The sequence below is a fragment of the Oreochromis aureus genome, linkage group 14 (genome assembly GCF_013358895.1).
Source record: "Oreochromis aureus strain Israel breed Guangdong linkage group 14, ZZ_aureus, whole genome shotgun sequence".
Lineage (NCBI taxonomy): Eukaryota > Metazoa > Chordata > Actinopteri > Cichliformes > Cichlidae > Oreochromis > Oreochromis aureus.
The window spans coordinates 22614852-22627162 of record NC_052955.1 but is presented as its reverse complement, the minus strand read 5'-3'; the positions used below and the strand labels follow the sequence as shown (position 1 = coordinate 22627162).

The 12311-nt window shown below is 39.9% G+C and overlaps 1 protein-coding gene across 1 annotated transcript in view; it reads left to right on the top strand.

Moving 5' to 3' along the window:
• The window catches only part of LOC120443642 (rho guanine nucleotide exchange factor 17-like), a 65808-nt gene extending 57430 nt beyond the window's left edge, over positions 1–8378 (top strand). The window contains exons 16-25 of the mRNA XM_039622698.1: positions 875–990; positions 1083–1202; positions 1287–1554; positions 1664–1750; positions 1905–1972; positions 2149–2297; positions 2468–2642; positions 2813–2908; positions 3047–3229; positions 4116–8378. Coding sequence (XP_039478632.1) covers positions 875–990; positions 1083–1202; positions 1287–1554; positions 1664–1750; positions 1905–1972; positions 2149–2297; positions 2468–2642; positions 2813–2908; positions 3047–3229; positions 4116–4324 — 1471 coding nt within the window. The 3' untranslated portion in view covers positions 4325–8378. The remainder of the gene's footprint in view (positions 1–874; positions 991–1082; positions 1203–1286; positions 1555–1663; positions 1751–1904; positions 1973–2148; positions 2298–2467; positions 2643–2812; positions 2909–3046; positions 3230–4115) is intronic.
• The last annotated feature ends 3933 nt before the right edge of the window (positions 8379–12311 follow it).

Sequence of the window (12311 nt, the reverse complement as noted above, 5' to 3'; positions counted from 1 at the left end):
TGTTCACTGAAGCATCATCAGAAATAGTCTCAGGGGAAGGGTGGCTGTCAAGAAACCATCCTTAAGAAAGGGAAACACGGAGGAAAGGCTTCTTCATGTAATTACACAAGACCTGGTCTGAAAAATCAGTGGCAACAGGTCTTAAAACTTCAAATCAAGAGGGGAGAGGTGCAACATTCAGTGTCTACAGCAATCTGTGAATTATGAACACAAAAGTACTGTCAGATTTGATCCACCATGCAGTACCATCTGCAAAGCTTCTCATTGGCAACAGGTTCATTTTTCTGCATGACAATGATCCCAAACACATTGCCAATATAATAAAAGCATACCTGAATAGAAAGTACACACAATGCAACACTTTCGTGGAGAGGCCAATCCACACAGTCGTGGATTGGCCTCCCCAGCGCCTGGACCTTTGCATTATTGAGGCACAGAGACGTAGAACAGAACAAAAGGGCAACCAACATCCAAAGAAGAGCTTTTAAAGATGCCTGGAGAAATATCCCTGAAGACTACTCAAAGACATTACAAAAACCTTACTTGAGAGAGTTCAGGCTGTGTTAAAGAATAAATGTGGTTTAAATATTATCAAATACTGACTTTCAAGCTTATTGTACAAACTCTGTTTTTGCCTGCTACGCTGTGGGTCCATCTATCCCTGCAGGTACCTTCTATTTCCCAGGACCTTTGCACAGTAGCCTATATACTGCTCCATTAAATCTGTTGAAGAATTTAAATACCAGTCAATATTAGATCCCACAAAATCTTTAATCTCAGTAAAAAACCCAAACAAACAAGATCAAGTTTGCATTTAACGACAGCTACTGTCTGTTTCTGACTTTATCCTAACTAATCGCTCTTGGCTTCCCAGGGAGCGTGGATCAGAGCCTCCTCTTGCACCTACCTCTGTGGCAGCTGGTCACACCCAGCAGCAGCTCCTCATATCCATTTCTCAGTCAACTCCAGAATTAACAGAGCAACCCACAGGTGAGTTAGTGGCTTTCTAAATTATATCATTTCAGGTTCTTCTTGCGTAAGGTCTTTTGTGAAATTTGTGAAAATGCATTGATTGTATCCAGGACCAGGGGCGGAGCTTGTTCCATTTGACAGTGATGACACAGACGACGAAGATTCCCCCAGTCCCTCTTCAACCCTACAGAGTCAGGCCAGCCACTCCACCATATCGTCCAGCTACGGCAGTGAGTAAACACTCTGGTCACACACACTTTATTTACACCCTCACGGCCTCTACCAGTCCTTCAAATCTCATCTTCACCCCAAAGATGACGAGGGTCCAGGCTCCAAGGACATGGCTACAGAGACCACCAGCAGTGAGGAGGAGCAGGAGTTCCCAGTGCCGAGCTCATATGGCTCTCAAGGGATGCTGGGGGTCGGTGGTGTAAGCCGCGTCCACGCAGAGAGTCCGATGGATGGCCGTGCCATGCGCCGATCGTCTCGAGGATCTTTTACACGGGCGAGTCTGGAGGATCTGCTCAGTATTGACCCAGAGGCCTACCAGAGCTCTGTGTGGCTGGGAACGGAGGATGGATGGTGTGTGGAATTACTGGACCTGTGTACTTAAGCGATTTTGATAAGGTATCTTTGTTTGTTTGTTGGTGTACTGCTTTCACCTAATTTCCTATGTTGCTGCCTTTGTTAGCATCCACGTGTACCAGTCCTCAGACAACATCCGAAACCGTAAAAACAGCATGAAGATGCAACACTCGGCTTCCATCCTCTGTATACTGTGAGTCTGCCTAGCTAACTTTAAAGTAATAGAGAATTGTTCACAAACGTCAAAGTCAGGAATGCTAGATCTTATTGGATTACATCTAAATCCTGTTTTTACTTTACCTCCTTTCATTTTTCCTTTTCACATCCTTCCTTTTTTCTTAATTCAGGTATTTGGACAACAAAGTGTTTGTGTCCTTAGCAAATGGAGAGGTGATTGTTTACCAGAGAGAAGCAGGTAAGCTCAACTGTGGACGTGACTGGAGTAAGCAATGGCTGAAAAAGAAAACGCTGTAGCTTTTGGCATGCAGCACTTTTATTTGTCCTAGATCACATCATTCCACTTCTGTCTTCACTTGACTTTCTTGGCCTGCATCTTTAGTAATCTCTGTTTCTGTTGATCTGGATTTGCAGGTAGTTTCTGGGACCCTCAGTCTTCTCAAACGTTAGTTCTGGGTACACCTACAAGTCCTGTCACCAAAATGGTTCCTGTAGGAGGGAAGCTGTGGTGTGGCTCACAGAACAGAGTCCTTATCATCAACACAACTACACTAGTACAAGAGGTAGGTGGAAAGAATAGATGAGAGGGAAGCAGAGAAACTTTGGCTTTGTAGGTCAGAATCTGGAGGCTTTAGATTCACATCGGAATAAAAGGCCAGGCTGACGAGACTGACAAGCAGGAGCACTGGCGCGGAAGAAAATTTACCCCCGTCTCTTTCTTTGTTCCTCCCAGCACTGGTTCCAGGTGGGCACTGACAGCAGTCGGTGCGTGACATGCATGGTGGCGTACGGTCAGGGTGTGTGGCTGGCGTTGCAGGGCAGTGCGCAGGTCAAACTATACCATGCTCAGACCTGGGAGAGCCTGACAGAGGTCGACGTGGCACCAGCTGTGCACAAGATGCTTGCAGGTATGTTTTAGTTGTTTGTAGTATTATAGTTCTTTTTATAACATTTTCCTTTTTCAAACTAGTGGAAAGAAAAAGGTTTTTTTTTAATGCAAATTGTTTGTCATTTTTAAACTTTAACAGTGTCTGACCACTGTTTGTTATTAATCTGACTTTGTTTGGTCCCTGTTCAGGTGCAGATGCGATCATCAGACAGCACAAAGCTGCCTGTCTGAGAATCACAGCCCTGCTAGCATGTAAGGATCTGCTGTGGATCGGCACCAGTGCAGGTAAGAAAACATGTTTAAATGGATTAACCAGATTTTTTACTTGAATTTGCTATTAAATCAAAATTAGAGTGCGATTTGACATTGTTTTTTTGTATGTTTGGTTCAAATCGCTTACTTCGAGCTTCTGTTTTGTTCCAGGGGTGGTTCTTACGCTGGTGATCCCAGCAGTGAGCTCAGGAACTGTGGCCGGGACTCTGAAATTTCCCCTGGTGCCAATGGGCTCAGCTCACGGACACACGGGCCACGTCCGGTTCCTGACGTCAGTCGAACTACCAGAAGGGTTTGACATGAACTTCCCTCCTAATACAAGTGACCCCACAGGTTGGTGCTGCTTTTATTTGACATTTATTATCAAAAAAATTTCTTACTAGTACATATCACTGATGTAGTAAGGGTCATTCTCTAATTTATTTCTTTGTTAAATTAAAACATTATGTTATTTGAATAATTACACCTTTCGTAGCCATACATTTGTTTTTTAAATCAAATGTATATATTTTTAAAATTAATTAATCAAAAATCTAAACACCACAAAAGTGCTCATCCCCACAGTCACGTAAAGTGGACAAGGACTATGTTTTGTGTGCAATAAGGTGTATATATAACAATCAATTCCTCATAGTAGGTCCAGTGTCTCTCTTCATTTGTCAAAATGTGTCTCGTAATTTCATAAGAAGCTTTTAGTTGAAGTTGCTGGTATGACATATTTTACTGTTAGGGAAGTGTAAGAGGGGAAAAATTTTATTTAATTGTAATTTTATGAGGACAAAATGACTTGGATGTGATTTAATGCCCCTGAGGTTTAATGCCATTTTGTAAAAAGCATGAAAATTTCATGAAAATTGTCACTGGTTTTACCTTCTTTATAGGTTTGTAACTGCAGACCGTTACTTACTTAATGACTCATGCATACATCTTTAAGTAAATGTATAAAAAAGATTTTTTTAAAACATTATGCTATCATTTTTTGAGCACATGAAGTCAACAAGTTACGTGATAATTTAGTTTAAATGTCTTTGTTAAATGTCTGAGTTTAAATAAGCTTAAATTTATCTTAAGAGATCAATTTTAAGACATCTTGCAGACCCAAAATTGGACATTTGTGTAGAATGACTTTTAGGTTTGTACATATCTTTTCTATTTTGCTCCAGAAATATTCCAACTGGTTTTCAACTCCCATTTTCATTCATTCATCTTCATCTTTTAGGCAATCAGTCCCAGAACAGCAGCACAGTTGACGGAAGTCTCCAGAGGCGTGACTCCGCACGTCGCCGAGCTTCTGCGCACATCCCTCCGAAAACCAACCATCTAGTCATTTCCGGTGGCGATGGTTACGAGGACTTCAGACTGACTAATAGCAGTGAAACAGTGGGACGGGATGACAGCACCAACCACCTTTTGCTTTGGAGGGTTTGAGACAATCGAACTGTTAGTTTTACCGACCTGACCCAACCTCCCTCTGGCTGAAATCAGCGCACAAGCTCCTCGTCCTTTAACCCCATCAGACTCCTCACTTTTCGGTGTTGCTGTTGCGTTCTTCTGCTCGGTCCGCTGGTCTCTATGTGCGTAACGTGGCTGTCGACTCCCCGGACTTCCTAATGAGTACGATCACTTCAAATCCAGTTTTCTTGTGTTAATGTTTCTGATGATGTGCATGTCTGTGTGTGCTTTTTCGGTTTGTGGCATCGGCCGAGTATTGTCAGCAAAAAAAAAAGGTGTCTTTAGACTGAAGGAGCCAGAAGGAGACGGAGAACGGGGACTTGAACTATCACAGATGGACATATGTTCAAAATGACAATGAGAAACAAGAAAAGTCGACTTGGATATTGCAGAATCTCTGCACACGAGGCTGAAAGCGGACGTTTATGAAAAACTCTGGCATGAATCAGGTGAAGCATGAGCTTGTCCTTTGAAATTATGTTTTTTGGAACGAAACACTTCATCTTAACTTGAGCTTCACATAAAACGCCTCCCAGTCATCTACAAATGATTATAAAGAAACTCAACAAAAGTGAAAGATATTAACACAGACCGTAGTTTGATGGATGTTTGGAATAATGAATTTGCCCTTATTTTTTCAGCTAGATTTTAAGCATATCGGAGAGTTTTAAATGTTTGATCTTGTAAGGAAGTGAAGGACAAACATCAATTCCACTGCCATTGATAATACATGTTACTGCTAACATCATCTTTCCTCCTGTTTAGGGAGAGTAAGCATCATTTAAGTGCAATATGTGGCAGTAGAGGTATGTAACAAGACTGAACACATATACTCCCATACATTCATGCACGGCCTTCACTCAGTGAGTCAAGAGATTTGTGAAAAGCACGTGTGTTCTCTGTAGAAAATCACATCAACATTTATCTTTTTTTTTCCACATATTGAATTGTTGTTTAAGATGGCAGAAGTGTCGATGAAGCAGTGTCCCGCTACTGGTAGAGGAAAAAAAAAAAAAGTAGATTGAAGACATTCCTTCTTAACGCAACTATGCCAAAGCCTTTTGTGTGTTAATGTGTTGACACTAAGGGATCTGAAAAGATTTCTTTTGCCGTGAAATTTTCAGTGTTTGGAGCGTTCTGTCACGAGGAGAGACAGGTGATCTTTAAAGATGACGATAGGCTGTGGTAGCAGATGAAGATAGTTATGTACAGTATTTATGGTTTTGATTTTTAGCACCGCCTTTTATAGCACTTAATTTATAGAAGATGTAGCTTCCACTTTTCTTTTCGAGTTTAAAAACGAGGAGGCTCGGTTAACAAAATTGATTACCAGGAGACAGATCTGCACACGAGGGGTGTAGGGATACAGTCCGGTCATGGTTCGGTACGATTCACAAGACGGGGTTCTTGCACTGTTTTGCATTATTTCCCTTTGCGCTGCATCTCAGAGCAGCTTTTAGGCAGACTGAAAACACAGCCACTCAACCTCGTGATTGTATGGAAGTTTGTTTCCGCAGCCATCTTTAAGAAAAATTTTGAGTTAGCGCATTGAAATTTTGATTTATTAACTTGAAATTTCGAGTTGCGTGGCTTGAAATTTCGACTTACTCAGAAATAACTTGAAATTTCGAGATGTATTACCTAATAATAACTAAATACCTCAAAATTTCGACGTATCTCTCCTGTGTCACAAACAAGCTTCCATACGATTGAGTGCCAACTTCTAGAATATGCCTACATTCTTTTCCAGCTCCACTGTGTGTATTGTGGCACTTTCTTTACAGGACATGTAGCGCTAAAATGTACATGGATACACCTCAAACACACCACATCACACAGACAGGTAGCAGTAGCTGCCGGAGAACCAGATGCTTGTAATAAGGAGGATAAGGACAAATGCTGAGCAACTGCACGTGCCTTCAGAGAGATAAAGGTTAAGCCATTTCACTTACACATGCACAGTAACGGTGAAAAGTCAGCTCTGCCTCATCTTATAGCAGATGTCAGTGGAAACCAATCATGACTACAGCTTGTCCATGCACACACACACACACACACACACTCGCCAGCCAGGCTTTGGGGTTAATCTGAGATTGTCTTTGATCCCTCCAAGCCTAGCAAACCTAACTGCATTGCACCTTACCAGCCATCTGGGCACTTCTCCTCAGCTTTCCCCCATATCCATACATGAGGATCCACTGTGAGAGATAGGCTAACAGCTAAGAGGATTAGCTGGCCTTTGTGATAGCTGCTAACTAGCAAGTGAGCTTCTGTTAAAGTGTAAAAAAGTGCTACTTAAGCGCTCTGTTATCCAGTTGAAAAGTATTTTTTTAAAAAGAGGTTTTTTCTGGTTCCTCTGTTGGAGAAAAATTCCCGTAGCCTGTTAGCAAAAATTAAACGACTAGCTAAACATTTTGGGACGTATACTTATTCAGTTTGCTGTCGAGAGTTAGCTAAAAAGATTTATATAAATCTCGTGTGTTTATGAGAACAAAAGTTAAGAAAAAGCTAGCTTAAAAAAACCCCATCTACCAGTGTTTTTGCGGAAAGCTAATACCAAACAAAGTGTGTCGGGGTTTATGTCAGTTTATAAAAAATGAAAAAGTAAAGCAGCGAGCTTATAGGTTAACTAGCTAACAGTTTTTTGTTTTTTCAGCTAATAGCTGCTTCACTATTTCCCATGATTGTGGTTTTAACTTCTCATTTATCATATAATGTGATCCTGGTGTCATGGTTTATGGTACACTTAAGTAACTCTCACAAGAAAAATAAAAGGTAACGGTTTAAAATTTTCAGTTTCCGCTAACTTTGAGGTAGCAGACATTTATTAATTTTTTTTTTATGTTCAACAGAACTGATTAATGTTAGTGTGTCTGTGTGAAGAACTGCCCAAGATAAAAATTTTGTGTATTTTTGCTGGCTTTAGAGCCTCAGAGATCCCTGCAGAAAAGGAGTTGGTAGTCATATTGGTCAACAGTGAAAAACATCTGTGCGCTGTCTCTGCTGTATTTTCATGATGTGGGGTCTAACATAATTATTTTCCTAAGCTTTAAAGTACGGAAGCCTGTTTCTGCCACTGGGAAAAACAAAAATAGACAAACAGTTACTCAAAAGTTGAAATTTCGAGATATGGAGTCTGTAAGTCGAAATTATGAGATGCGTAATTTCGAAAGTTTGAGATAACCTGAAATTTTGATACAATAGCTTAAAATTTTATATTAGATCTACCTGGCTTTTAGTTTTGTGTGACAGAAACAAGCTTCCGAAGAAAAGAGTTTGGTCATGGTCAGCACATTTGAATACAGCTTTTTCATAAACTTAGGTTTTCTTTCGCCTTAACAGTATACTTTTACACTGCCTCAGTAGTCACACATGTATAAATGATTGAATAATCACATTTTCAGCAGGAACATTTTAACCCAGTGAAAATGAAACTGAACTGCTTCACACACATCCTTTCTTAACGTCTTAAATATGAAGTAAAAATAATCAAAATCCCGCCATCACTGTAACTGTCAGCAACATGTATGTAAACCTCCTCATGCCCATTTGTGAACCGAGTCTTTATTGTTGTAAATATTGGTACATACTGCCTTTTTTCTGTAAATAGTGCACCCATGGTCCTCAAGTGTTGATATGAATCTAATGGCATATTTTTATATATTTGTGTAAGGTTTGTTTTTCCTGTTTGTATTTTTCTCCCCTTCCCCTCTGGCATGCGCTGTCAGTCATGTTTAAGTTATAACTGTCATAGATCTTACAAAAAAAGGAGGCAAGACGGCCTCTGACAGATACTCATGTTTTCACTCCAGAACATGCTGATGTTTGCCTTGTTACAGATGTGACCAGGAAGGTAAAAATAAAAGTAAATAAATAAGAAGCTGCAGTTTTGCACTGCCGCCTGGTCGTAACTCTGTTGGACATGTTGCAGCTGTGATGATGCGTCTATCAGAGTTGCTTCCTGTACGTAGCTGTCCTTGTTTTGTCACTGTGGTTTCCTCTTTGTAATTAAATCAGTTCACTGGCTCCAGTTTGTGCTCGTTCTCAGAAAGTTTGCACTGTACAACAAAGTATGTGTAGTCATGTGTGCACATTGCTCAAGAGTTGTGTGGTATATTGGACATCATACAAGAGCTGGGTGGTAGGAAAAATGTGTATTTCCCGACTGGTTTCTGGATGCTGCTGGCAGGTGGTGGATGAAATCGGCTGCAAAGGTGCTTCACTAAATCTTCTTAGCGATTGCTTTGGTTGCACGGATGCCTGTAATTTTTCACATTTCTCTGCAAATACTAATTGCCTATTTAATAAGTACAACTTTTCAAATGATGCAACTTTTACTTGGAAGGCAAATCTCCATTTCCAAGTTGTATCGACTTTTCCCAGATAGCAACTGGATAGTTTTTGCAGACAAGTCTGTCAGTTCCATTTAAATTACTGCAGGAATATACTAGTGACCAAAGCAACCACAAGGTGGTTTTTGCCAGCTGACTGGGGAATACACATTTTTTACCTAGCGACAGGTAGTTGTCAGGGGCTCACTGATTGGTCTGTAAGTCTCTGTAACTGGGACTCTATCAATTTTCGTCCCAGCAGCTGCCATCAACCTCCAGCAACAACCCGCAAGTAGTTGGGGATACTCATTTTTCCCTCAGGATCGGTGGCTGTTAGATGGTTGCGGACCAGTCTACACCTTTGTGACTTGAGATTTATTCACTTTATCCTACACTATCACCATGATTATTACACCCCCAAAATGTTGGACAAGTGCTCAGATGTTTAGAGCCTCATTATGAGGCTCTGTCCATCCGAACACGGGTATTTCGGTAGCTTTATTTTAATGTAGTTTGCCGTTTTGTCAACACTTAAATGTTTAAGCAAATGAAAATGTATATTTAAAAAGAAAAATAGCTTTGTTTGTGCTGTGTTATTGTTTCGCGGTTTCTCATTTTCCAACATCTCCACCTGTTTTTTCGGCATGCTCTTGATAAGCATTTAATTTAGCATTTTTTATGTGGACGGAGGTGTTTTTCAATAAGGTAGTTTTTGACTAACATGGGGATGTGATTCTTGGAAGTTTATCCAAATTGCACTTTTTGAGGTTTTCTCCTATGTTTGATAGGAAAGTAGATAAAACAATCAGAATACCAGTGTTTGTTTCTTTTCCTCACAGACATTAAATTAGTGGAGTTTTTCTATTGAAACTATGATATAGTACGAACTGAAAAAAATAATTCTGACCAATATTCTTCAACAGTACAGAACACAAGTTACTGTGTTCAGTACTGTACAGTTGCTACCAAAACACTCGATATGTCCAATTATTTTGATTGAAAAACAGGCTAATTTCCTTAATTTTCATAGACTGCCCATAGCATGATGTTAAAAAGTAAGTCACAAAGTTCATATACACAACAAAATAATTGTACATACGTACACGTTAATAAGATGACAAATTCGAATATCCCTTTGTTTCTTCTTTGTTTCTCACATTCATGAATGATACTGAGCTTACCCTCACTGCCTCATGACGAAAAACAAAGTAACCCCTGTGATTTTCAGCAGCCTATTCCTACTCAACTGCCTTTTAACCCACTGACCTACAATGATGTGTATTGTGATATGATAGTCCTGCAGTATAATTGAATGCGGGACATTTAGAGCACACACACAAATCCACTTGTCCCTCCCTACTTAATGACGACTTGCACACGTTGCAGCGTCTCCACACACAGTATTCAAATGTACTAAACAGTGAGGATCTGTATGATGACTGAAAGAGTCAGCACAGAGATTTGTCTATGCTCCCCTGCATGACTGAGAAATATTGTGAGTCATTGCCTGACACCAACTCAATAGTCCAAGCAGTCAGAAGATGGAAATCTACTTCATTTGCTAATATCAGATGAAACAATACTGTATGACAGTATTTGGAAAAAGCAAGAAGCGTGTATGTGTACATCCACGAGTGCCTGGAATTATAGATATTGTGATCAGTGTTAATCACTTCACCTAGAAGTGTTTTTAATGTTGTGGCTGATTGGTGTAGAGAAAACCTTAAACAAAATAAATAAACAATACCTTTATTAGGATTTTCCTTTATTTCTGTCATATACAGTTGTGATCAGATGTTTACACCCACTGATCATGGGCATGAATTTGTGGGTGTAAAGGGCTTTTAATGATTGCTTGAATTTATTTTTGGATTTTCTCTAAGCAGCACAGAGTCAGAATTATATGTACAAGCTCAAATATATACAAAACACCCCCACTAACATTTGGTTAAATGTCCTTTACTAAGTTGTATCTCGACTGAACACTTTTAGTAGCCATCGACAAGCTTATGGCATAATTCTGGTTGGATATTTCACCACTCTTCTTGGCAGAATTCATTTAAATTGTTTCAATACCTGGCAAAGACATGGCTTTTATGTGTCCACAAACTCTCAATAGGGTTGAGGTCAATGATGTCACTCCAAAAGCTTAATCTTAGCCTGCTTTAACCACTCCAAAACCAGTTTTGATGTGTGTTTCGGGTCATTGTCCTGTTGGAACACCCAACTGTGTCTAACTTTCAAATGAGAAGTTGAAGAATTTGGAGTTAGTACTCCTTTTGGAGCAGTAGCTTCTTTCTTGGTTGACACCCTCTCGGTCCATGGCAAGGTAAAACAGGGTTCTCTGTGGACAGAGATGTGGTGTCAGGTTCCTGGGTTATTTCCTGAAAGTCCTGACCAACTTCCTCTCATCTGACAGTTTGGGTCTTCTTCCAGATTCTGGCAAAGAGGTGACACATCCAAATAACTTGTTCTTATATACGAATATTCGGAATAATAATCTTGGAATCTGCAGGTGTTTAGAAATGTCTCCAAGAGACCTTCTGAACTTGTAAATCTACAATTCTGCTTCTTAGATCTTCAGAGTTTCTTGGACTGTCCCATTATTCTGAGAGTTGGTCAGTCCAATAACTGCTGTCAAACAAATTACTTTCATGACAGAAAAGAGAAACTACCAGTTGCAGTCAATCATGATCACTAACAAGAAGTTAGGCCTTGTCCTTGTCATGTTAAAACAAATTATACACTTATGTATGCTGAGGGCCTGCACTGAAGCCCTCACTTCATAAAACTAGAAAGATATATGCACATCCACACCACAGGGTGGGTGGAAGGGCCAGTTGCTGGGAAGAAAACATGCAGACAGTAAAAAAAGAAAGAAAAACACTTGGTCACTGCTGGGCTCCAGTTTTATGTATTTAATGCACCACAAAAATGAAGGTTTCAAGCATATTTGCTTTTCTTAAGACACTTTTACACTTAGTGGCTCTGCTACTATTTTGAACTGTGAATCATTCAAAACGACTCCAGCAGAATCCAAGAAAATCTGAAAATGAGCATAATAGGTCCCTTTTAATATTACTTAGCCTGAATTTATTTAGAGAACCAGAGGATTACAATAATAATATGGTATTAAAATATTTTCCTGGGCTAGCTCTGTTGTCTAGGAAATGAAACCTTGTTGGCTTTAGGGTGTAATATGGACTAGATTGATTTTTTTAAAAAGTATTTAAAAAAAAGTCTTGGCAAAAATGTCACAAGATAAACTTCTAAAATGAGTTAAATATAAAATAATGAAACATTAAGCTTATTCTTTTCATTGTCTGATTATATTAAATTTAGTTTTTAATATGGAACGTTTTTTATTCATCTGTAGTTTAGTGTTTATTTAGCTTTAAACACTCTGGGCCTCCATATCATTGCGAACTGAATCTGCCAGGCTGTGAGCCACAGGTGGCTGTTGCCTATACTACCGGCAACAGAGGGGGTTTACACACACACACACACACACACACACTGACGGGGGTTTCAGCTTGCAGCAGTGACGCACTGTGAGCTCAGAGTTAGCCAGCTCGGTGTTTATGTGCCACGCACACGCACACGCACAGAGGAGCCGGAGAGAGAGAGAGAGA